This window comes from Pempheris klunzingeri, chromosome 18, assembly GCF_042242105.1.
Source record: "Pempheris klunzingeri isolate RE-2024b chromosome 18, fPemKlu1.hap1, whole genome shotgun sequence".
NCBI lineage: Eukaryota > Metazoa > Chordata > Actinopteri > Acropomatiformes > Pempheridae > Pempheris > Pempheris klunzingeri.
This window is the reverse complement of record NC_092029.1, coordinates 11,265,405-11,291,191: the sequence shown is the minus strand read 5'-3', so window position 1 is coordinate 11,291,191 and position 25,787 is coordinate 11,265,405. Positions and strand designations below refer to the sequence as shown.

The 25,787-nt window shown below is 42.2% G+C and overlaps 4 protein-coding genes across 4 annotated transcripts; 2 read left to right on the top strand and 2 right to left on the bottom strand.

Moving 5' to 3' along the window:
* Window positions 1–1,869: 1,869 nt before the first annotated feature.
* Window positions 1,870–3,453, top strand: mixl1 (Mix paired-like homeobox). Its single transcript, XM_070849505.1, has 4 exons — window positions 1,870–1,966; window positions 2,171–2,391; window positions 2,516–2,642; window positions 2,876–3,453. Exons 1-4 carry the CDS (start codon window positions 1,870–1,872, stop codon window positions 3,451–3,453), a joined length of 1,023 nt encoding a protein of 340 aa, XP_070705606.1.
* Window positions 3,454–3,636: 183 nt separating this feature from the next.
* lin9 (lin-9 DREAM MuvB core complex component) lies at window positions 3,637–12,053 on the bottom strand. The gene is made up of 15 exons (XM_070848771.1): window positions 11,998–12,053; window positions 11,009–11,041; window positions 10,428–10,519; window positions 9,119–9,232; window positions 8,068–8,198; window positions 7,725–7,850; window positions 7,381–7,538; window positions 6,919–7,052; window positions 6,543–6,671; window positions 5,980–6,081; window positions 5,798–5,878; window positions 5,564–5,689; window positions 5,204–5,386; window positions 4,853–4,950; window positions 3,637–4,646 (listed from the first exon to the last, which is right to left on the bottom strand). The coding sequence occupies exons 1-15, from the start codon at window positions 12,026–12,028 to the stop codon at window positions 4,541–4,543; spliced, it is 1,644 nt and encodes a 547-aa protein (XP_070704872.1). The 5' UTR covers window positions 12,029–12,053; the 3' UTR covers window positions 3,637–4,540.
* A 663-nt stretch (window positions 12,054–12,716) lies between these two features.
* parp1 (poly (ADP-ribose) polymerase 1) lies at window positions 12,717–24,330 on the bottom strand. Its single transcript, XM_070848772.1, has 23 exons — window positions 24,115–24,330; window positions 22,704–22,866; window positions 22,046–22,161; window positions 21,682–21,896; window positions 19,608–19,698; window positions 19,393–19,509; window positions 18,654–18,830; window positions 18,334–18,496; window positions 17,945–18,085; window positions 17,536–17,775; window positions 17,315–17,380; window positions 17,094–17,226; window positions 16,786–16,981; window positions 16,569–16,697; window positions 16,205–16,288; window positions 15,909–16,031; window positions 15,678–15,806; window positions 15,486–15,584; window positions 15,140–15,292; window positions 14,873–15,000; window positions 14,697–14,758; window positions 14,143–14,257; window positions 12,717–13,552 (listed from the first exon to the last, which is right to left on the bottom strand). The coding sequence occupies exons 1-23, from the start codon at window positions 24,235–24,237 to the stop codon at window positions 13,471–13,473; spliced, it is 3,045 nt and encodes a 1,014-aa protein (XP_070704873.1). The 5' UTR covers window positions 24,238–24,330; the 3' UTR covers window positions 12,717–13,470.
* On the top strand, window positions 20,600–21,613 carry adorb1a (adenosine receptor B1a). The gene has a single exon (XM_070849828.1). The coding sequence runs from the start codon at window positions 20,663–20,665 to the stop codon at window positions 21,611–21,613; it is 951 nt and encodes a 316-aa protein (XP_070705929.1). The 5' UTR covers window positions 20,600–20,662.
* Window positions 24,331–25,787: the final 1,457 nt, after the last annotated feature.

The following is a 25,787-nucleotide window of genomic DNA, read 5'->3' as shown; positions in this document are numbered from 1 at the left end:
CTGAAATGTATAGTGGTCAGGTCAAACTGTGGGTTAAACATTGGTCAGACTTTAAAGGTGTGAATGTGCTTTTGTTTGTGTCTACAGGATCAACTGGCAGCTGGAAATGGCCAGTAGTGTTTTTTACTGTTTGATGTTTTAAAGTTCAGCCTCTTAGCTACGTTACATCAGCATGAATCGACTCAGAACTGCATACTTTTAATCTAATTAAATGTCAGATTTCTATCATGGGACTGATTCCAAACTCTGGCGGCCAAAGTGTGTTTTAGTTTCTCTGCACCGTCAATGCTGAGTTTTTTTAATTGTTGTTCGTAATTTTTAATTGGCCACGACTGAAGCTGAGTTTTGTGGCCACAGATGAATGTACGAGGTGTTTACTGTCCATTTCATGATATGAGGAGAAAAACTGTCATTGTCCATTACAAAAGATCAGGAACCTCAACAGCCTGATTTTAGCATAGCAATCTGGTCTGTGCACACAGGCAATAACCAATTAGGGCCCTCAGACAAAGCAACCCGAGAACTGTGAATGTCTTTACCAACGAGCACGTCCTACCTGAACAAAGCTGTATGTGTCAAAGTACAGAGATCAATAAGTGCTGTTGTGGATGTGAAATGACACGGCTGTCAAGTCATTTTCCCACAGAGCTCAACAAGAAAAAACTAAGCAGAGGAAACCTTCACAGGTTTTCAGTCCAGGCTGCAGGTCTGTCTCAGAGGCATGATAGTTTAATATCAACTCCATGATGGCGTAAACTGACTTACAGTTAAATCCCATAAATCATATATGTGGTGATGCAGTAAGACGTCTGGCGGTGACTTAATATTGCAATAATGATGCACACCCAATGTAATTAGATATGATTTATGAAACTGAACCGATAATTGCCCAAATATGTACAAAAAAAATCACCCTGATCTAAAAAAAATCTACTTGGCCTGTTATTAAAAGTACCTCAAAGCTCATTCCTGTCCAAATATGTGTGAACAAATTAGTCTGTCTGTGGTGCTACCTGACCTCTCCACTTGATCGCCCTCTGAGTCAAATGAAGGTGACCCACTCAATAACAAGCTCCCTCTCCTCAGAACTTTTGAACTCAGGTTTGTGTATTGAGATTAACTTTGCTGCCAGTGAAAATCTACATAGATGTGAAGAGTGAGGAGCAGATATATAAAGACCTGAATCTTTATAAAACATTAAATAATCACAATAACCTAATATAACCTGAATAATAATATAACCTTTGATATTTGTATTCAGTGTATTCAGGTTGTACTTAGAATATATACTGAATATATGTCTCATTACTACACAGCCTACCTGAAGTATATCATAGGAAACTGGCCACATAATGTATAGTCATGCTGAATGGTTACTATGATCAGTTGCTGAATTATACATAAAAGTGTTTCTTATTTTTGCAAAATAAAGTGAAATTTGACCGGAGATCATTATTTACTGCAGAAAAACGTGTTCATTTCTGTTATCAACCAACGAACTGCAGCCCTTGTGAGGAAACGGCAGTTTCCGACTGGCCCTCTTTGAAGGCTACAGGTCCATTATTGCTTCATCCATTCCAAAGCGGATAAATGTTTTCACTACCGATGTGTATTGAGCATGCAGATTCCATTAAAAACCCTTTAAAGAGACCTGCGGCCGCTCCACCGTCCCAGGTGTGAGGTCTTCACACCTCCACCGGCCCGCAGACGTCTGAAGTGACTGCAGGGCCGCAGCAGTGCCAGCCGGCACTGATCGCTGCCCCATTCACACATACAGGCAGCAGCACCTTTGATCACGGGGGGATTTAACCTGAGCCAGCGCACAGGTCTCACACTCAGTCCGTCTCTGGAAATAAGAGGTTGAGGATCATGTCTTCAGTTCATGGGAATATGCGCGTCGGGGATCTGAATCATTTCCAGATGTATCACGAAGGACCTCTGCAGATGAGCGGCATGGTGAACTCAGGTTGGTGTCTGTCAGCGCTGGGAGCTTAAACATCCTGTGGTGGTGCTACTGAAGTAAAGCTACCCTACACCACTGGTCACAGTGAATGGCGGCCTTACAGCTGGCTCTGTGCGTAATTTACGCACAAGTTCAGGGTCCCGTTTCTGTGACCGTCCCTGTTTATCTAACGCAGTTAACTAACCAGTCTGTACGTGTTCTTTTCAGATTACGGAGCGTCAGATGTCACAAACTATTTCAGCTCTGCAACCCCGGTACCGAGGGCGGATAAATGCGTGGCAATACTGACCCACAGGAGGAAGAGGACCAACTTCACCCAGCAGCAGATCGAGGTGCTGGAGAAAGTTTACTCTGACACCAAATATCCAGACATCTACCTCCGGGAGAGACTGGAGGCTCTGACCGGGCTGCCGGAGTCCAGAATCCAGGTAAAGTTTAGTTTAAATCAGATACTCAGTGTCAAACGATGAATCCAACATTTGAATCTTTTTTTTTTTTAATATGGGTTCAACTGTCCTCATGTTTGCTTGTTTTTTCTCCATATCATTTCAGGTGTGGTTTCAGAACAGAAGAGCCAAGTCTCGTCGCCAAGTTGGCTCATCGGTGTCCATGAAGGTCGCTAACCCGCCTGCAGCTGGCCCCTTCAGCCAGCTGCAGGGCAGGATGGGCCCAGAGAAAGGTAGTTCTTACAGGCTCAAACCTTACACTTATTTTAGTCAAGCATCAAGTGATTGTTACCTTCCACAGAACATTTAATTGGCCTTTCCATATAAATCAGATTAGTTAATGAATGTGGTAATCTGCTGCTGAAATATTGTCCTTAGTGTATTTCTGCACTTCATTTAAAGTCAAAACACAACTTTTCTTGCATTTCAGAACTAAGAGCTTCATTCTCTGTCTGTTTTCTTTCAGTGTATGAGAACAACCATGGAGCTGAGGCACACAGGATAGGAGGTTTTGGACTGGAGGACAGCTTCAGGCCTACAATGCACCAAAACACAGAGGACACTCACAGAAGCGGCGTACCCACCAAACCCAGCAGCTACGAACACACGCCGGTGTCCTGCCTCTACGACAAGGAGGGCACCAGGGTGAAGCCCGAGCAGAGGCAACGACACGAGCTGAGTGTCAACGTCCCGTGCTGTAACGTCCACCTGTATCCCAAGGACAACGAGCACAACCCCAAGGTCGATGCCAGCATGACCGCCAGCCAGAGTCCAAAGGTGCTGGTGGAATATGACAATTTCCCACCCAACAAGACCATCGGCCCAGAGATGAAAGTTGTGATTCCTCCCATCCCGACACAGAATAACTTCAGCAGGTCATCGCCAAAGGATAACGGATGCCAGATCCAGTATCCACGCTTGATGGCCACAGGGGACAGGTTCAGCCACTTCTCCCCGATCCACGCCACCGAGGCACAGGACTTCACTGACTCAGACTCTGATTGGGAAACTGAGGCCATGGCCGGCTTTGGTGGCTTCATGTGATGTATCATAAGAGCTGGTATAAAGAGAGCTACATGTATCATAAGAGTATACAGTTGTTTGTTTGTGTAAAAGGAAAATTTGTATTTATTGTAAAATTGTAATAAAAGTGTTGATTGTAAAAAAAAAAAAAAGTTCCCTCTGATAATAAAGACTAAAATCTACAAGACCAAATACTGTTTTGCAATATTATGTTTAATATAAAAAGACGGAAACATTTATATACAATTGCCCTGAGGCGCTCTCATATACAACTTTACAAAACTGAAAAAGGAGATTCTCTAGGAAAAAACTGTTGACTTAAATTTTTAGAGGTTACATTAGTGATGCAGGCTTGGTGTGGGGGTTGCAGCAACAGCCATGCCAAATATGGAAATGCTAAGATCATCTTAGGGGAGTAAAAGGCATCAAAACCCCAGAGTTCTCCTTTATAAAAATACCAAAATCTCTTTTCAGTGCACACAAAATTACAAAAGCCATTTCTGAATACACAGCAGAAATGTTGACGATAGTCCTAATAATCAGAGATATTGTACAATTATCTACAATAAACAACTTTATAAAACATTCTTTAGCCTCCCTGTGCTTACTGTTGATGGAGCAACAGAACACAACACTGAACAGGGGGAAACTTTAGAGACAGCAAAATATTGTTTCATAACCATACACACCTACTCAAAAATAAATAAATATGGACTATAAAAACTGTAAGAATCAATGTTTGGCACATGAAACCAATAAATAACCATTGAGAGTTTGGAGATGTGGATTTGTGGCAATAGTTTAAGACTCTGTCAGGTTTGTGTTCAATTGGGTGCACCAACATTTTCATACAATAAAATGGGTGGGTAAAATGACATCCTCCCTCCCGTCAGCACAACGCTTCAGGAGTCTGGGCCCCGACTCGGAGTCGTTTTCGCTGGGGCGTCCAAGTTCAGCTAGTGCGGTGGTGGTCCACAATATCCGCGTGAGCCGTTTGTTCGCAGTCTTGTTACAGTTCAGGTGGAAGCACCGTCACAAAAGACGACATTAAATGGCCCACGCCTCTGTGTGTGCATGCACCTGTGTGTGTCATGGGTGGCGCAGGTGCTCAGACTGCATTGGTGTTGTTGGCAGAGAATGCGTGCAGATTTCCCAGCTGACTAAGGCCACTCTGGATGTGTGCCACGTGGATCTCAACGTTGTTCTGGAAGCAGCTAAAAACACAGAAAAGCCAATAGTATGAGAAATGTGAAGTACTTTGATCCTGACTGAATGGTGATTGGGAGTGACACCGACTTTGATAACAACAAAAAAGGACTCGTTTAATAATACTGACTACTATAGGAATCTATGAACCATCCAGCATTGTGTGTTGTGTGACTAGGGAAGTGCAGTTAGAAGCACTGCACGCTCTTTTTACCTGAGGTTGGAGGGATCAATCGATGCCTTGATGTCATTAAGGGAGTCTGTTAGAGATTTGAACTCAAATGAATTCAAGTCCCCTCCATCTGCCAGACACTGAAACAAATGAGGCAGAAACGGAGAGATGACCGGGTTATCAAAGTAGTAGTCTATCACCTAAATACTGTTCAGTTCAGATACAAAAGGTCTTTAAGTTCAAAACAGATTTATCAGAGCATTGATGTTTCTGTGCTGCCATAAATGAGCAGGAATATGTTGCAACATGAAGCCACACTGCATACACTCGCTCCTGACATGCGTAACACACTTGTGACACCTGACAGCAGCTGAGCGTTTACATGTCCTCTACCTTGATCTGTAGCAGCAGAGCAGTGAGACGGGAGATGAGGTGCGTGAGGCTGGGGTTCGTCACACTCTGCTGTCCGTCCTTCAGTGAGTTGCTCAGCTGCACCATCTGCTGGGCCTCGTCTTCACAGCGTCGCCGCAGCTCTGTGGGATGGTCGGCTGGAACCATGCCCTGATCCGGAGCAAGCTGAACGGACACGAGGGTGATTCACATTTTAAACAAGGCTCTGTTATGTTTCATATCAACACTTTTCTGTCAGATTGGTCAGGACTGATTAGGGAGTGAGATGTAGAAGAATATGAGAACACAGCATGAAATATCACAATAATCAATGATGGGACTGAAGCATATCCATTGACTTACGTCGCAGCAGAACTGCTGAACTTCGTGAAGCACCTTGTTGAGATCTTTATTGAGCTGCTCAAGCTCAAGCACCGTGGTGGCATATCGCTTCTGGAAATCCAGATCAATAGGCATCGAGTACGACTTCTGAACACAAAAACACAAGCGCAGTTTTACTTAGACTCGAGGCACGAAGCTCAGAAACATTTAACAGGTTTTTGAAGCAAATTTCTTTTAAAATCATGATGACTGTACCAGTTTCTCTGCCTCCGTGTTCATTTCTTTCAAGTGCTTGATGTGCTCTTTCTTGATCATAAGGATCTTAGACAGCCTCGTCTAGTCACAAAACAACAAGGCCAAGAATTTGTAAGAATAAAGTGTTAAAAACAGGATGACAGACTTTAGTATTATATTATATTATTACAGAAAATATTCACCACTTGGATAAGAAACTTGACCGGAAATCCTCCAAGGGTATCTCCCTCAGCACCGGGCAGTTTATTCCTCCATGGTGACTGGGTGGTAAGAGGGTCGCTATCCTGGTATTCAAAAACATGGACAACAAAGTCATTCATCTTCATCAGCAATCTGGAGGTAGAGATTCGTAATTACTCTAAAGGCTTGTTCTGCAGGTACGATGCCTATCGTTTAAACACTGACGTGCTATCATTTGATCAGTTCATTTTTATTTATTTTCCTCTGAGTCAAAGCTTAAACTGATTCACAACAGAAAGTGAATAGCAGATGATAAGGATAAACTGAGAAAACTCACCAGTTCTTAACTTTTTCTTTTTTGGGTCTCTCCTTATACAGTAAATCCACTGATACCATTGACTGATATATCATGCTTGTACGAGGTATTCTGAATAAAACCACCTCAGAATTACTTAAGTAGCAGTAGACAAACCTCCTCACAGCAAAAGTGGATGTAAAGCAGAATCAGACATAATTAACAACGTGGGGACAAGTAAATCCGACATTAGACGTAGGTTGACGGTACCATGAGGACTGGAGTGGTAGCAGTCGGGTAAGGTCCTCTAGGCGGAGTCATGAGGTTCTGCATATAGCGTGATGTCCGATGCTTCTGGGCAAAGGCTGAAATGGGCATGGTGTCATTGGGCTCATTGCTCTGGAAAACAAAATCATTGCAGGATATTTAAGAACATGTTATCAAAAATTCTTTAGTGCAGCTACTGTACTGTATCTTTTTTATTGTGACAATTTCTTGTATTACAATTTTCAGTGACAGTGCAATATAATTTGTATTAAGGTACAAGTGGTGAAAATGTCGACTGACCTAAACTAATGCTGCTGTGTGTCTAAATTCAAACAAACGTACAGTGGAGCTGTTATCTGAGGAAACAGGCAAATCTTACCAGGACTTCATAGTCAGGCACAGTGTGTGTTCCCAGGCCACTGCGGTCAAACGTGACGCGATAGGTGGCAGCACTGGTGTCCACTGCATCAATCTGCCCTGTGAACAACCCATCATGGACGCCTCGGAGTCGAGCTGTGGAACAAAATGAAAACAGATCAAATCAGAATACATACTGGTGATATTGCACAGGTTTGACCTCCCACATCAGCCAATTTACACATAACGATGAAGTCACTGCAATTAGGATTTAAATCGTCAACAGTTCTCTTACTTGATCATCACATAGTCATAAAAATATATGTTTCTGATTCCTGCGCTTTTAATGAGGCATCTGACAAATACAGAAAATGTAAACTGGGTTACTTTGCAGGTTGCCTAGCAACATTTGACTAACAACCTAACATTAAACCAGAACCATGTACCTGCTGACAGTGGTGTGTGTTCATTTCAGTCATCTTACCGGTGACTTTTGTTCCTATGATGAGCGGCAGGGGGATTTCATCTGGAAGGTCTTTGCAGTTTGACACATCGGCCAGTTTTCTTTGCTGCAGCAGGCGCATCTTCTGCCTCTTCTGCCTCAGCGCTGTCCGCTCCTCAGCAAAGAATGCAGATGAACACCTGATTGGAACAAACAAATGTTGAGCTGTAACATTTCTTTAGAGCCTTTGCAGAAAACAGCATTATTAAAAAAGAAAAAAAAAAAAAACACAGAGAAAACTATTTCACATACTTCAAGATGTCTGAAAAATCTAAAGACAACTGAAAACATGTGTAGAGGCACAAAGCTTAAAGATTGAAGCATACCGTCGAGGTTTCCCCATCAGTCTCCTGATTGTTCCCCACTCAACCCTTGTCAACTTTCTAGTTTTCAGGTTGGGGAAAGACTCCTTGAGACACAGGCAGAATTCATTGTCACCCTCAAAGAGAGGTCTGGAAAAGAAAATAAAGTAAACAATCTTTTATGGGGGAAAGAAATACACATCATAATTAATTCAAGATTGTACTAGAAACATTTCTGACCTTTCAGACGATGTTTAATGTAATTACAGATGATCAAAAAGCTTAAACATTGTTGAAGCACTTCTAAATTGATTACAATTAATAAAATATTAATCGATGTGTTATGGAGCTAAAAGTCGGACTGTACCTGTCAATGTTGGAATAGAACCATTCATAGATACACCATTTGTGAGCTTTGGGTAGCTTAAGGAGATTTCTTAATCTCAGCCCTATTTTCTGGGATGCCTTCTTATCTGGTGTCACCACATTAGAAAATTTCTGTAAAGGAAAACATTAAAACAGTCATTCCACATACAGCAACGTATATAAATGAGAATGAATTCTCATTTTGCAAGTCAGCTGTAAAGATGTCACTTCCCCCAAATAATTCATTATTGGGCACATCAGTACCTTTTAGTTCCCACAACCAAGCCATAAAATCGAGTAACCTGAGTGTCTCAACATCTGTTGTTCAGCAGGTGACTACTGAGAAAGCACAATTAATAAAAGGCTTGCTATGTTTACCTCACTGGCTTTATGGCTCCTGTTAAACAAAGGAGAGGCAGCAAAGTGGAGTCAAGGTTTACTCCAGTTCAATCTGTTACTTTCATATTACAACAGGCTCATTGCTTTCTGATGAACTCTAATTTGATGCATTTTGTAGCTGTTACACCAGGCGCTGTTGCTTCCCATTAAAGGCTTTACTACAATTAACAAACAGGAGGGCTGATTGTAAAAAACAGATCACACGAAGCTAGGGGCTGCTCTTGCCACAGATCAATTTTCTATCTATACATCAGATATTACAACCCTGTGTTACACCTTAAAAAAGCAATCCAACATTAGCAAAACTGTGGGGACATTGGCTGTACTCTGATGAATGACTGAATTAAGACTGTAATTAAATGGCCAACTTAGGACCAAACATTGTGTCTCTCTTCTTTTGCTAGAATAGACTAAAATAACATGATTTTTCTGTGCTTACTTAAGTCATGAACTACATATACATAAAGTGGTAAAACTAGCACTGCAACACAGTTATGCTCAGTGGTATGTTCACTTACACTGTCAAGTACTTCCTGTACCCACACCCTCACACAGCTCAGGTGCAATCTTAGATTAAAGCAATGGGAGAGTAGGAGGGGCCAAATGCTGCCCGCGTTTCACTATGAATCACTTTCATGGTGTGTAGTCTTTACCTGTGGTGTGGTGCTGACCCTTTGGCTCCTCCGAGGGGACCTGGAGGGAAGACGCTGCTGGGGCTGCTCATCCTCCTCCCGAAACAGACGGCTCCTCTTTGAACTCCGTGTGGGCTGGAGGGACAAATGTGGACAGAAGTTTATTAACAGTGCTAAAAAATGCTCCAAGGAAAAAAGCCCTTTTGTACCAGGTACATATATTTGTGTCCATTATTCTGGTGTAACTTCAATTGATTTTGATGTGCAGTAGATACCATATGTATGTATGTACATATGGTAGCTGGTATGTATGCACCTTCTGAAGTTAATACCACCTTCTGAAACTGTGCCACTGACATTCAGACATACTGCCTACTACTTACTGGTTTAGTGCAAAATGAAATGCAAAGCCATGTATTTACACTAGACTGCATATCAACCAGTTTCATGTGGAATGAACATTCCTTCCAAGTCTGCGTTTCCACATCACACTGACATGAAAAGACTTGATGAAGCAACAAATTCAACTACTCATCTGAAAAAGATAGTCGCAAAAGAAACCAATTGACTGTGACTTATACGATCATTAATGGACAATAACCATATAATCATCTACAAAAACACTTCAATGTCAAATCACAACCCTTTAATTGCCAAACAACAGACAATGTCAGTTATTCATATCTATAATGTACCTGTTTTACATCTCTATGGTTTGGTGTTAATGTGCCCCATGTCCACTGTGCCCTATATGAATGTTGTGCATTTTTACGTGACTCTGCATAAACTACTATACACTGCCATTTTAGACAGACCTCTCTTATAACAGAGATAATGAATCTTAAAAGGCCTTCACTGTTCTGTACAGTTTATTTAAATAAATTCAGACCTGAAAGAGCCTAGTGCATCTCTATGTTGTAATTTGCATTGTATACATAGACCATTAATCCCATGAAAGAAATTGGAAGGTTTGTTCATTACTCAAACCAAAAGTAGTTGAAACACATATATATGAGGGTAGTTGGTCAAAAACATTTTGCACATTAAAAGAAGAAAAGAAAAAAAAGACTACCTGTCCTAATCAGACGTGAGAATGATAGAATTAAAAAAATTAAAACACATAAACATTAACACTATAAATAATACAGTGAAGTTAACAATGCTCTCCTGCATTTTCAATTCAAACAATGTCTGAGTCGTTTTGACACCAAAATGTGGTATATTGTGAAGCGGAGGTCTGTGTTTGTGTGGTACTTTAAAGCATCATAAGCATATTTTTACAGAAGCTTCCTCTTCATAAGTTTTGGCAGTCTAACACCATGTCTCTTACCGTGTCCATTGTGAGGGAGGAGTGTCTTCCCCTGGTGTTGTGAGCTCTTGGGAAGCTGTTCTTTTCATTCAGAGTGTTGGACAAACTCCCTTCTGTAATAAAAAAATGACATATTTATTCAATACAGTGTAAGGACGCCAGATACAACACATCAGTTACACCTCCCTGTTATTACATATCAGACACAAAACTATTCAAATGGAACAGACTATTTTCCTCACAAGTCTTAACACATATATCTAATCTCTGTCAATATGGGGATAAGTGATAAGATGATCACTTGCCCTATATCCCAGACTGCATCAGCCACAAATGTAAAGTAGTAAAGTTGTTGCTTTAAGCCTGTCATTTATACAGATGTATAATCCAAAGAAGGATTTAAGACCCTTGAAGACTTTTAATCAGGGAACCTACGTCATGTGTCTGCTAACACATGTGCAAGATCAAACCAGAAACAGAATAATCTTCATTGGACACGTATGTTTAGGCATACAAGTAATTTGACACCAGTTTCCAATGTACATGTACACATCTCCAAGAACAAATGTACAGAAAGATGGCTAAAAATACTGCCCACATACCTTTTAGACTGACAAGTGCCTCTGCTGAAGAGCCTGAGGAAGAGGACAAATTGAGCTACATCAGTGCTCAATAACACACCAGTGGCATTAGAAAACACACAGTTGACTAACTACTAAATATGGCACAGTGATTGAAAAGGTAGTTACATCAAGCTTTTTAGTTTTATTTCAATACTATACATTTATTATAGCTATCAAAGACAAGGTGCAAATCGCAGGCATCCAGGAGACAGTGTTTTAAACAGTGACAACAGCCAGGTGGGTTCACTGAAGTTGGACACGGCTAGCGCAGTCAGTTAGGCCTTATCCCCCAGTTAAAGCTGTCAAGCCCGGGCATAACATCAGCTGGACGGATCGTTACCAACGAAATTAGCTAAACAAGCTAACGCTACACTGTGTTAGGACCCATAGATAACATTCAGTTACATTACCCACGTCCACATCGACTGAAATGACTATTTTTCGCTCCTAATAGCCAAGTAACTCCGCTAGTTTCCCTTCACCAGCTTGTCAAAACGACACCAACTCCGTACCGTGTAACGTTAACGGACGTTAAATACACGGAGGGTGTCACGGAGACCAAAAGAAACATGTCGACTAATACAGACAGCTACGGCTAGCAGCTACCGTCTGCACTTTGACAGAAGAGGCGTTTGGGAAGTTCTATTGTTATTGTTGCTTGCCGTGTGAGGTTAGCAGGCGTTAGCTCGTTGCTAAGCTAACGTTATTTGTTTACCCAGTTTGGCTACAGTAACTTGCTCAACTCCAACATTAGCTGTGGTTAGCCTCTAGTGCTAACAAGCGTTAGCCGACTTGGACAGACCGGTGTCTCTTTGCCTCTAAAAAATGACTTTATGGACTCTGCCAAAAACGTACGGTATTTATTACATGGACGACGATGGCAACTTATCACCGAGTATTTATTCTATCACCACGGGACCGCTGAGTGTTTACAAGGCAAAACTCCTTGAATTTGTGTTGTTACTCACTCTCGTCTAACAGCTGGTCCATCTCCGCCATCTTGAATTAGCCGCGCCGCTTTTTCAAAGACCTTGTCAAAATGCATTCTGGGTCGGGACGCTGTCTGGAGGGCGATTTGAGAAATAAAAATCCCATAATTGACCTAGAATAATTTTGTATTACATATGCATACACAAAATTATGTTATCTTTATATTAATCCAATTTATCGCGCAAAACGTTCAGGGAAAACTGTTTCATATGCAAAAGAAGAAGTCACAATAGGCACTCAGGGTCCCTCCATTGTTTCATAAAGCATCTCAGGTAGACATAGATGTAGTTTTTGTTAGATTAAAACTTAAATCAACTATAGTAGTTTTATCTGGAGTTATACACAGCACCAGAATACCGAATGATTTGTAGAAAAATGGCTTTAATGGAAACTTCCAGACTCTTTCACATGGGAAAATAATGTCATTAAACACTCTTATTTCTATGTATGGGCAGGAGGGTTAAAATCCAACTTCAAGCACAAGTTACTATCCAGCTGAAGAAATCCCTCTGGCTCCTAGAGTACTTATCAGGAGCTGACCCAGACTTGTGACCAGCCTCAGAGAAAGCCTAAAAGGGATTTTTCCAACTACTTGCAACTTGGCATGCAAATGTACATATTTCCACACTGAAATCAGATCCAAAATTGAACCTGGATCAAACATGCAGTACTAGAAAATAAAGCAATTCCAACACACTGGCATTTTGAGAACTCTCAATGTTTTATTTTGTTTGAGGTCAGCGAGAAAAACACTAAGAAAAAAGTGTACCACATACCATGGTAGTCGTTTCTTTTACAGAATACTTTGCGTAAACACTAAACACATGGTTTATTTTTATTTACGGCAAGGAAGACAGCTTGAGAGACAAACAACAAATCAAATATGTACATGTCAGACCTTGTACTGTATCTCTGAACCCAACAGTCTACAAAATGTTCATCTTAGCGGCCATTTTAGTGAGGAACCCTAGCAAAATAACATTTCTTTGTTTATGTCTGCAGGTTGGTTGCTCACAACTCAACTCTCCTCTAGATTTGCAGGTCTATGCCTTATTAACTACAGGTTTATTACAGAATGATGAAATAAAGTCCTTCTGAAATCAAGATTACCACGAGAGACAGAAAACTTCTAATGTCTGAAACCCAAAACCTTTCTATGTCATATGCATCATGTGCTTCAACCACTATATGGAGCTCTGATTTCTGTATCTGTCCTGTGAGCAACTCTGAAGTAGGTATTTGAGTACCTAATGCATTACTAAGGAAGGCTGCCAGCTAGTACACCTGATGAAAAAGCAATAAAGTGACTAGAGATTTCCAATGACCATTGTAAAGCGTGGTTTAGTGTCGCTCCTTGCCAAACATTTTCTGCTGCAGAGAATGAAGCCCAGGCGTTTGGAGGCAACGGTGGTCTTTTGCTTTCACCAAGGAGGGTTGGCAAACAGCCCCTCTCACCACAGGGATGTCTGGTAGTTAAACTTGATCTTCAGGAGATACTTCAAGTGTATCTGCGCAACATCATAGACAATGTATCTGGAGGAGCAGCGGTTAAAGAAAACAGAGACTACAGATAATATGACCAGCACAGTGAAATTAGGGGAAGTTGAAACATGACATATGAGAGGTGAACAAAATGAGACGATCTAAGGTAAGAGATAATGGATTAACAGTCCTGTTGTGTAAATCTTACATTTTATGAAGGAATATGGTTAGGACAACAAGATTTGTTTTTATTGTTGTCCTGACATAAGCTCAACATGCAGTGGCTACCATCAGTCTGAGTCAGCGATTTATGTGTCTGTTAATATCAGAATTGCTAATGTAAACCAGGTATAAAACACCGTTGGTCCCTCAGAGTGACATACAACACGATAAGGACGATAGAAACCCTTGTTACAGGAAAATATAACCTGTGCTGAGTGTTATCACAGACCTGCCCACATGTAACCAGCCATCCAAGAACAATCTTGAGTGGCAACATTGGTCTAAATATGACGTTGTGAGAATGGACTTTTCTACAAACCATGAAATAGTCAGTTATATGGTAAAGCAGGAAAAATGTGGGGTCCTTTGGCAACATTATTATCAAATTCATTAACCAGGTGGTCAGTGTTAAAGGATACTCGTTGTACAGTAGACTTGTGTCATCAATGTTGGTGTGGCATCCTTTTCCCAGAGGCACTTGCACCCCGTCTAAATTGACTGAAGCAGTCGGATCAGGAGCAGTTCTACCCACACCTGCAGGAAAAAAACAACACATGTATGAACGTCTGAAGCAGAGCACAAACCAAACTGTGATATATTATTACCAAGAGGCAGTTGAGCTGCCGGATGTTTCGCCGTACTATTAATAACATTTATTGCCAAAACATTCTCCCAGCAGCACATGGGTGGTATGTGTGTGAATTCTGTGTTGTAAAAGATTTACATAACTTTACTCATTAAAAGTCACATTTATGCAGCACAGCTTACGAGTTACATTAATCTGCTGTTTAGAAATAGGAGCACCTGTTGTGTAAGGGTATATTTCCAATTACTGAGCTTGACCTTCTGTGTTTTTAAGCACAAAAATGGAACTAAATGCCACCAGGTTTTCCAGAAAGCGTTGAAACACAAGAGTATATGAATAAATTACATTTTTTATAAAATAATCAAGATAAAATAAAAGTTTTCTCACCTTTAACACTGTGCTTGCCTTTGGGTAATTTTGTAATGTGGGAAGCCTTCTTCAATTCATGCCTGCATTTAAGAGCAAGACACATTCACTTACACTGTCAGCAAATATGTTTGAAGCACAAGAAAAGGTTGATATTTTGGCATTATTTGATGAAGCCACACGAGACTGTCCCTTACATGTTGCCGAGGGCGACCTCGGCCAGCAGAAGGAGGCCTACAGGATCCGACTGGGAGGTGTGACAGTAGTTTGCGCTCTTAGACACCATGTCGGCAAAGTACACACCTTTGCCAAACATGTAACCAGTCTAGAAATAAATAAACAAAATGACAGTTTAGTACAGAAATGCATGGGAGAAAAATCATCTTCAACATGGCAGAACAAAGGTAGTTATGAAAGCAAAGGGATTTCATTGTTGAGTAAGAACAAATCTAATGAAAACTCACCACTGGGGCCTCTGGGGGAGCAATGCGAAGACCCTGAGACAAGATACCAGCGTAGTTGGTGGCGCGAGATCCGTGCCACAGTAGCTGCCGATTGTGTAGCTCCTCAAAGGGACGGTACCGTTGGTGCTCTCCCTCTCGAGCAATTTTAAAGATCTAAAAGGATTGGAAAGAAATTAAAAGAAAAAAAGAAAAATCAGGAGACACAATAAGATGGGAATTCATAACAGAGAACAAAAAGTAAACCAAAGTTACACAAAGTTCGATATAGAATCATTAACTATAAACAAAGACTCATACAAGCTAAGCTTTTGCAACATTATATTCAAAATGAAGCAAAATGACTTACCTCTTGCACTTCCAGTGTGTAAGTGTTGTGTGTAGCAGCGTGGGTGTTTTTAACATATTGATTAATGATCTCAGCCTCACGTGAAGTCTTGTCAACAACCTGTGAAATAACCAATATAAAGCCCACTGTAACCTTTCCATACATAATCTCTTCATACAATGAAATAGTAAAACATAGAGTTACACTCCTCACCACAATCTTAGTTTTGAGTTTCTCATAGTTGATGTCGATGGGATCGTTCTCATTGTCCTGGGTCCCTCCTCTCAGCAGGCTGTATGCCACTTCAATATCCAACAGGTTGTCCAACATCTGAACTTTAGCCTGAACAGTGATGCGTGTGGATGTTATGAGATCCATTAAAACTAAATCCATTTATTAAAAAAGAGAAAACTGGACAGTAGGATGTGGGGTTTGTCTCCTTACCTGAATGTAGTCCAGGTTGTTGAGCAGTGGAGGTTTTTTCATGCCAAAGTCGTGGGGTATCAGGGTGTAGAAGCGATTGGAGAGATCCAGTACCTGTGACTCTGGCACACAATCTGACACAGCCTATGAAAAAAATACAAAAAAAACAATGTAGTCAAATACTTCATGGTCAGGGGAGAGGGTTCGCTACGGATATCTGGTCCAAACACAGCCGTAGAAGCACACCTTGCCATAATTTCCCAAATCCATCACACAATAGTGAGACAACCCTCACAAGGAGTTTTTGGGTTACCAACCTGCTGTACTTCAGTGAGGAGAGCGTAGGCACTCTGGATCTGCCTCTTACTCAGCTTCCCAAGGGGCATCTTCTGGAGGTCAATCTGCAGACAAGAAAGGAAAGATAAGCTGTGCTCAAGCGGGACACAAAAGAATAATGCACACACTGGTGTTGCATTAACACAAAAAGTTGAATGCACAATGTACTTTCTTTACAAAAACTATAAGATACTAGAACTATGAAATACCACTTGAATACTACATTTTATTGAGATGTGGAATTTATTTTTACGTTGAAAACAAACTAGATCTGCCTGATGAGGTTTTTCCTCTCTCTCTCCCTCTCATGTAATCGGCCACATATATCATCCAAACAAGTCTTACCTCAAACTCCACCATGGCCTTCTTCATGCTCTCTACATCAAAGATGGTCTTGATTAGCTCTTGGACTGGTTTGGCCAGTTTAGACTTTGTACCAGCGGTGGCCGTCAGCCTCTTCACTGCTTCCTCATCCTGTCGAGAAACATGAACAAACTGCAGTCAGATACAGGAAACATAGTGCGGGATATCTCCTCTATAGTTGTGCGTGTGTGGCATGTACCTGTCCGTAGTCTATCTCCAGGGGGTAGAACTTATTGGGATATTTGGTGAAGTTGGAGGAGCCCCAGTCGTTGCCCGTCTTCTCTTTGTAGACACCCAGGAAGTTGTCCAGGGCAGAGTTCTTGTCGTGAAACTTGTCCAGCTTGTTGCCTCCAATGGTGGTGCCCACTCTGCCCCATGACCTGAACACCCAGTACCTGCACATGCATGATAGATAGCCAGTGTTAGAAATGAGTTGAGCCAGAGGGATTATTCTAACGCAGTTAATATCATCATTTCCCTCACTATGACAATAACAGCAACACTGACCGTTTCTGTACATCGTCCTCCAGCAGCTGCAGTTTATAGTAAGAGTTAGTTCCTCTGACGATGTCCACAAGACCCAGAGTCGCGCTATACATCTTCCCGTTCTGCTCCAGGACATGAGCGCTGTTCTCCAAACCTGTGAAATCAAAATCATCAGTCAGTGTCAGAAGACCAAAACAAGGGATGGATAAATTATCTTTTCACCGCAGGGTACTCGTGGCTACCTGAATCTGGATCCACAGCAGCTCCTCCTTTGACTGTGAGTTTCATCTTCTTGGTTTTGCTACTACCTGTAATAGTGTAGATGCAATTGTTTTTACAAATATACACCAAAGAGCACAACAGTCCAACGCTAAAACAAGCCTAGATGAATCACCCCTCTAAACCATGACCTAACAAACATGTAGAAGCTCAGGCATTAATATCAGCACCACATATCCTTTACCTTCCTCCTCCTTCACCCTGCCTGTGCTCTTAGTGGCCAGCGTTCCAGACTTGGAGGCCACAGATGACGCTTGAGCCTCGACTTTGACCTCGGCACCCCAGGGTGAGATGGCGTGCAGGGAGACCAGTTCCTGGAGGGCTTTACCCGATGACTTGATGTCTGTGAGGAAGTCCTCGGAGACCACGCGCACACCGGCGTCCCTCACTTCCTCCATTTTCTTACTCAGCTTCTCTACCTCCTCTGTGAAAGCGTGAGGAGGAAGCAGGTGTGAAATGTTGCATTACACGTCATGAAGGATTATTATCATCATTATATTCCTACATTTGGTTCAATAAGCTTTAAGAAAGGAACTGAGTGAACTGACTGGCTTACATATTGGTATTTCTTCAAGTTGTGATTGGTTACTCACTCTTGGTGCTGAGGCAGACTGAGGCCTTATTGGCTGTGCTGGTAATCTTTCCACCCAGCTCCTCCACAAAAGCCTTTAGATCATCCTTGTTCTTGGACAACTTGCCCACAGCCAACAGTTTCATACCAGTGAGAGGTTTGTCTAAGAGACAAAAACATACATATTACAAAATGATATCATTGAATGAAGCATTTTTCATTATTTTGTGTTCAAATTCCACCAGTGATGGCAGTTCTACTTTGTTTTATTCATTTCAGTTTTACTTATTCATTCAAGAGATATTTTGATAGAGTTAAAAAGTTAATTCAAAATTTAAATTTAAGTGCTTCATAAACGCAACAACTGAATGAAATCACAAGGTGAGCGTACAGAGCGGTTTCTTCACTAACCTGCAGGCGCGCCCTCTGGCAGTCGCTCAGTCGGAGCACTGGATGCACTCGCCAGGGGTTCTGCTTTGGCTGTGGTCACTGTTTGGGGGGGAGCTTCCTTTGGGTAAATCCTGTCCTGTCGCTTGAATTTGAATTTTTTCAGGAAGGGAACTTCATGGAATTCCTGAAACGATATAGCCAGAAACAACCATAACTCAGCTGCAATATGCAACCACTGCACTTCATTACACCGCCATAAATACTGCTCACCAGTGGTGATTCAGCATGGAAATTGCTACTCTACAAAGAACCAAAAGGAGCCCTGAAATGAGGTGACCTACCTTTGGGGTGACCCAGTCTTTGCGTAAGGGTGTTGTGGTTTTGAACACACACTTTGTCCAAGCTGAGATGTCTCCTGTACAGTAATAAGCATCACCCTTGAAGACCAGCTGGCCCATGCACTCCTTACAGGGCTCAAGAGCACCGAAAGCCATGCCGTCGGCCAGGCAGTCCACCACCTGCCAATTAAACAACAAATACATGGTGTGTTATGGAGGAGTAACTTTAACAGCATCAGGTATTACAGTGGCTACAGATGTTTAGGGTTGGGAACTGAGCTTGGGTACTCTGAAGAGTACCAATTGAACTTTGTTGTTACTCCCAAGAAGTAATTTATGTTATAGCAATCAGTGCTACATTTCATAACCTGAGAGCACATGAGAGGAGAGAGAGGGCTGGAGTATTTGTTATAGAGAAAGCAGAACAGTGTGGATACACTTTAAAAAAAAACTAGATGCAGCAATGGGTTTTACTTTGTGTGGTGTCTAAAATGTTCTGCACAAATAACAACCTGTTCTGAAATTAAAATTAGTTATTACAGAGAGAGAGTGAAGTACTGAAAGACAGTACCGCTGGGTATCAGTACCGGTTCAAATGTGAACACTCCCCAACCCCATATACAGTAAAGACTGAACAATACATTTTCTCCTTCATCATAAACATAAAAATGGGTCTGATCATTTTTTAAATTCTATTTCATGCTGAATACAGTGGGAGTGAAATAAGGCGATGCTCTCTTACGTTGGACTCTCCAGAGGGAACCTCCTGGCCATTTGCAATCAGCAGCTCCTTCATATCGTTGGTTGAACAATATTTCTTCAGCTTGTCCTTGATTCCCCAAATCAGCTGGCTTTGGTTCTACAGATGCACGAGAAACAGAGCAACATATCAAAAACATGTTCGGCTAGCATAATGTGATGTTTTCTGCAAAATAGGGAATAAAATTAAAAAGGCACCTTTAACTGTTCTTCCAGCTTCTTCTTCTCATCATCTTCCTCCTTCTTCTGTTTCTTTGATACTCCATCCACCTCATCGGCTTTACGCTTTCTGTGAGAGCAGGCAGAATAGCTTTCTTCAAAACTTTTGTTGTTTTGTTAATCGTTCAGTATAGACAAAAGAGAGGACGAAAAAAACATCCAAATTATCTTCCTAAATGAGGCCAAAAGGGATACCGGAAAATAGACAAGATCTGGAATAAACAAGCCAGAGTCTGACACCTTTATTCATTAGGCAAATTCATTAGGGCTCCCTCAGTTAATGGACACACACGGACACACACACACACACACACACACACACACACACACGGACACACACACACACACACACACACACACACACACACACACACACACGGACACACACACACACACACACACACACACAATCCCAGGTGTCAATGCTGATATCATCCAACCTGCCCTGACAAGAAAGATTTATTAGCCCTCCTCAGAGACCAGACACACATATCAAATAATGACCATCCGGTGCCAGACGGTCTCCGTCTGATCCTTCGGGGTGCAAAATAAACAAGACAAACATCCCTTATCAGACAGCAACTGACATCAAGAGGGAAGAAGGGAATTCTATAAAACAGCGTCCTCCAGACTTGTTCAAACAGAAGTGTGCGATCTTTAATGTGAGGACAGACGTACTGTATCAGGTTGTCACACTAACATTGATGGACTCCTTAGTTTTGTGAGTAATAACTGTTGTTTGAGGAAGAACCACACTGCTGAAGGTTGGTGAGTAATTGTGTTGCTTTGTCACATTTCATCGTCCTGCTGAACGGCTTAGAGTGACTTCTGACTTGAACATTACTTCTCTCTTTAGAGGAATAATGGAGAACACCACATCATTGTTGAACCTCGACTCTTTCCGCCCAATGAGAAACTCATCCCATCCCTCTTCCTCTCTCCACAACTCCACCACTCCTTCCTCCACCTCCTCCTCTTTAACTTCTCTTTCACCTCCGCCTGCTGACTTGGTGATTTCCCCTAATGTGGCGTACATGGCAGCTGAGCTCATCATTGCCTTTCTCTCCACTATCGGCAATTTACTGGTCTGCGCTGCCGTGGGCCTCAACCGCAAGTTGCGCACCGTCACCAACTACTTCCTGGTCTCGCTTGCAGTTGCAGACATCTGTGTGGGCACGATAGCCATTCCCTGCGCCATCCTGACTGATGTCGGTTTACCGCGTCACAACCTCTACCTGTGTCTGCTCATGCTGAGTGTTTTAATCATGTTCACCCAGAGCTCCATCTTCAGCCTGCTCGCCGTGGCTGTGGAGCGCTACGTGGCCATCTTCATGCCCTTCCGCTACCACGCCCTGATGAGGCCTCGCAACGCTCTGTTCCTGATCCTGACCACGTGGCTGCTGGCCTTTCTCATTGGGCTTGTGCCTCTGATGGGCTGGCACAAGACACCACCTGACTCAGGCTACTGTTTCTTTGTCTTGGTGGTGGACATGACCTACATGGTCTATTTCAACTTCTTTGCATGTGTGCTGACCCCGTTGGTGATCATGTTTCTCATCTACGCCCAAATATTTGTCACGGTGAAGCGGCAGATGAGGCGCATCGCAGCTGAGCAAGGTGGCAGAGGGGAGGGACAAGTGAGGGCCGCAGCCAGTACGCGCCGAGAGATGAAGACCGCCACTTCGCTTTTTCTGGTTCTCTTCCTCTTCACTGTCTGCTGGATGCCGCTCCACGTAATCAACTGCTTCCTGCTGCTCTGCCCACGCTGCCCTGTGCCGCTAGAGCTGCTGCTCACCGCCATCATCCTGTCGCATGCCAACTCTGCCGTCAACCCCTTCCTGTACGCGTACACTATGAGAGCTTTCAGGGACACCTTTAAGGCGATTTTCTTGTGCTGCAGGATGGTGGGAGACAGGGAGGCTTCAAATGTCACCAATGGTGATGGCAGAGAGGGGGCGGCTGACCAGAACACACACCAAACCTGACCAGGCTTCACATTGCTCTAAATACCCAACCTGCACAAAAGAACGTTATCCCTTCTTCTACGTCTCACCCTTCGGTTTTGACAGTGGGGAGCCTCTTCTTAAGTTCCTCCTTGTCTTCTGTCCGTAGCGCGTTGAAGCCCTTCAGCTGGGCGGCGGTGTATTCAGGCTTGAAGGCCAGTTCCTCCCGGCGGTTCACGAAACACGCTGTGTGGTACCAGCGGTCGATCAGACCCAGCTGAGGCTTCTCTGGGTCCACAGTTTTCTTGGATATGCGGATGTGATCCTGAAGGAGAGGCCAGAGGATCACAGACTCAGACACAATAGAAAAACCCCATAAACCTTACATAATGTATAATATATATGTCATATTGAGTAATCTGTTAGTATTTATATTACACAGTTTTCCTGTGTGAAATAAAAGTGGCTGCTAACCTTATCTATTTTCTGCTCACAGCCTTTGCATGTGCTGCGGTTTGACTTGGCATATTCAACTGCAAAGTCATTCAGCGTCTTCTCTCCTTTTGCTCCACTCTTCTGGTCCCCTTTTCCTACAAGAGGGAAGTTATCCAATTTTAATGAAAAAAAAAACAAAACAAGAGTAATACTAAAATAATAAAAAACTACAGATATATGCAACATTTCTGAGGATAAATATAATTTATTAGAACAAATACTACCACTATTCTATAAACACCACATATGGCTGTGAAGTTAAATTAATTTTCTATGAATCTATATATTTTTTTCACTAATAAAAATGTGAAAAAAACAGACTAAATTTCAAACCCGAGGAAACAATCTTTTCCCACATCTTAATGATTTTTGAGTATAGGGGCATCTATTCACTGCTGGCAGTGAGTTGCTGCTGCGCTGTAATAATGTGTGTTTGACTCTACGCCTGTGTGAAAGAACAATGTTCACTAAGCTGTTATATGAAAGCACGAGGCCCTCTGTGTACAAATATAAAACGTTATTAGCTATGTTTGCCAATCGGTCTCCGTGGATACACACTGTACACACAGTGTGCGGCAATATAATATTGTAACAATCCATTAAGACGCAAGTCAAAAGCTAGAAGGCGAGTACTGACCTCCTGCGGCTCCACCACTTTCAATGGCCTTTTTGACCTTCTCCTGGTCCTCCCAGCGGAGGTCAGAGTACCCAGCAATGTCAGCAGTGGACTGAGCTGCTGCTCGTTGCCAGAAGCAAGAGAAGTGGTGCCAGTGGGGGACCTTCCCATCAAACATGGGTGACTGCCAGAGGAAGAACAAACAGGGAGGATTGAGTGCATGCAGGATGCTTACAGTGAAAAAAAGGTATACATGTGGAGTGACCCTGCTGGACCTTTATTGTGTATGATTTCTCTATTTTATGAAACAGATTACAATGTAATATTTATGCCACTCAGCACTAACTATTTCATATGTATAAGGAATGACAGTGTACTGGCTCATAACAAAAAATATATATAGTGTAGAGCCTTATGTGAGGAAGTATTTGTCATGGCAAAACATCTTAAAGTGTGCAGTAACATTCAGATACACAACAATTCACTACAGAAGCGTTAACTGTCTCCACGTAGAGGTGAGACTAAAGTCGTGTTTTCTGTTTCAGTGCTCATTAATCATGATCTATCAGCTTTACTTCATAGTATCATCTCCCTCATGTGTACTGAGTTCTTCTGGTTTAAATGAACTGAAAGGAACTGTTGGTGGTGTGTTTCATTTTCAGTTTGGGAGACGTTACACAGTTGTATTGTGCGATGGGATGGGCACTTGTTGGGGTCTAACACAAGAAGCAACTTCTGCAACTATGAAGGAGGAATGGAAATCAATTCCAGATTTGTGTGGAATACAAATACAGATTTTCTCTGATTACACAAAAGCGGCTCATAGAGATATGGCCATTTATTACACTGCCATAAGCAATAAAGTAATGAACCTGTGGTGCTGCTGCTACTGCTGATGCTGCTGACTGCTGTTAAACAGATTCAGACTGGCCTTCAGAGCTGAAAAGTTAAGTGATTGAACGTCTGGAGCTGCTCCACGGGACATGAATAGTCTTTTTTTAGTTAATGAATTCTCTGTGGGGCTGCAGGCAGACTTTACACATCGGTGATGATGTGATTTTCATCCTCCGAGCTGGGATGCTCACCCTCACAGAGTTTGCACGGCTGTTGTATTCAAACCCAAAGACGCAGATGAGCAGTGAGCCTAACTTTGATGAGCAGCAGGGTGCAAGCCTGCGAGAATCATTAAGAAAGGCTGGACGGCTCTTTGTGAACAAGACTCCATAGACAATGTCAGCCATTTAAATGCTAACGAGGGCCTAACCGGAACCCGCACCATTAAAGACATGTTCCCATGCTCCAGCTACTTCTGTTACAGTCTTCGCATACGCCGAATACACCACCTGGTTCAGAGGAGATAGCAGGGTGGTGGTGGGCTAGCAAACAGGGCAGGTTTCTCCACATGAACTGAGTCCAGACGTCGCTACGTTACCTGCACCATGATGGCCATCCTCAGCGAGTCTTTAGCGATGTTTTCTTTGCATTTCTTGCACGACGCGCGGCCGCTTTTGGCATATTCCGCTTTGTAGAGCTTGTCCTCCTGAGAGTCGGCCATGCTTCTTCGATATTGCTGCGAAATAAGATGAATTGACTGCGAGGAGAACTTTCTGCGGAAGACGAGGAGCCACAACAATCAATGCACGGGCGGAGGAGCAGAGCCCGCGTGCCTGCACGGCGTTACGCAGAAAGGACGTAAGTGAAGAGCTCTCACTCTGTCACTGTTTCCTGCTACCAAAAACAGCAACACCAACAAAACAGCAGCAGCAGCTCCCTCAATCACACATCACCATTAAACTAAAATTAAAGGGTTTTCTGAGTGTCCAGCTTCAGGCTCTGATAAGTCTGAGGAGAGTCTCACACTGCAGACAAAAATGTGGTCTCGTTGTGTTTCAACTCTCAAATGTGGACCTTGAAAAAACACCCAAATGAGACAGCTGCAGACACACACACACACACACACACACTAATATTTAATTCATGTCTAAATTTCAGGACTATGCATTGAAAAGTCTTAGTTATGTATAGCACAGCTTTGAAATACTTTTCATGGTCATTCAGAGATCTTAAAGACTCACAGTTTTCTTTATTGACAATCACCAGTTAACCTGAATGAGACCTCAGGGACACCAGCCTTGACTTTAATGGGATAAAGACAGCTAGGGGAGAGCGGGGTGAGTTGACCTTTACAATGGCGATGTGACATTAATGTCTTCAGCTAAAATATGCACTTATATCTCAGCATCCCTGGGAATAATCACTTTGGATCTTTCTTATTACAGCTTGCTCCTGATGTGGAAGTAAACGTGAACATTTTCGCCTCATAAAGCCTAATGCTGTATCACAGACAAGTTCAATACCAAGTGGCTTCTTAAAGGTTTTATCATAGTAAAGATAAAGTTTACAACTTCAGTGGCAAGTTGTCTTCAACACGACCTATTAGAACACAGAAAAAATCACTTTGAACGGCAAAATATTTCTCTTTTTTTATTTTATTTAAATGGTCTTACCACTTATTCCACAGGCCTCTCTCCATCACAGGGGGAGTAAAATGGGTGACTCTTCAAAAATGTGTGGTCGCATGATCAATTTTATCAATGATCAATTTCCTGCAAACAAGGGGTGGCTCATCTTCCCCACAGGCTCAAATCACCCCTACTTTATAAACTACTGATGAACAAAATGCCGTTGTTGGGGAACCATGGTGGTGTATGAAGGCAGGTTCTGATGATTTTAAGTGTAAAGTTCATTTAATTTGATCATTTGAGACAATTAATCAACGTAAATTAAAATATCGTGAATAGATTTCACATTTCTCCCCTTATATAACTTTCTATGCTATTGTAACACCCGAATTTCCCCCCAGGGATCAATAAAGTATTCTATCATATGCTGATATCGAGACACTGAAACAGCATTAAGATGCAGACTTCACAGAAAAATGAACTGTTTTTCAAGTGTTTCTCAAATTAATTAATAATCTATATATCAAGATCTTCACAGCTGGCCTGTTGTGTCAGGGCCCTTAACATCCTAATGAGTTGATTTGTGCAGTATTTATGTTTATTCTTCTCTATCTGCCTCTGACAAATCTGAACCATGGAGCAT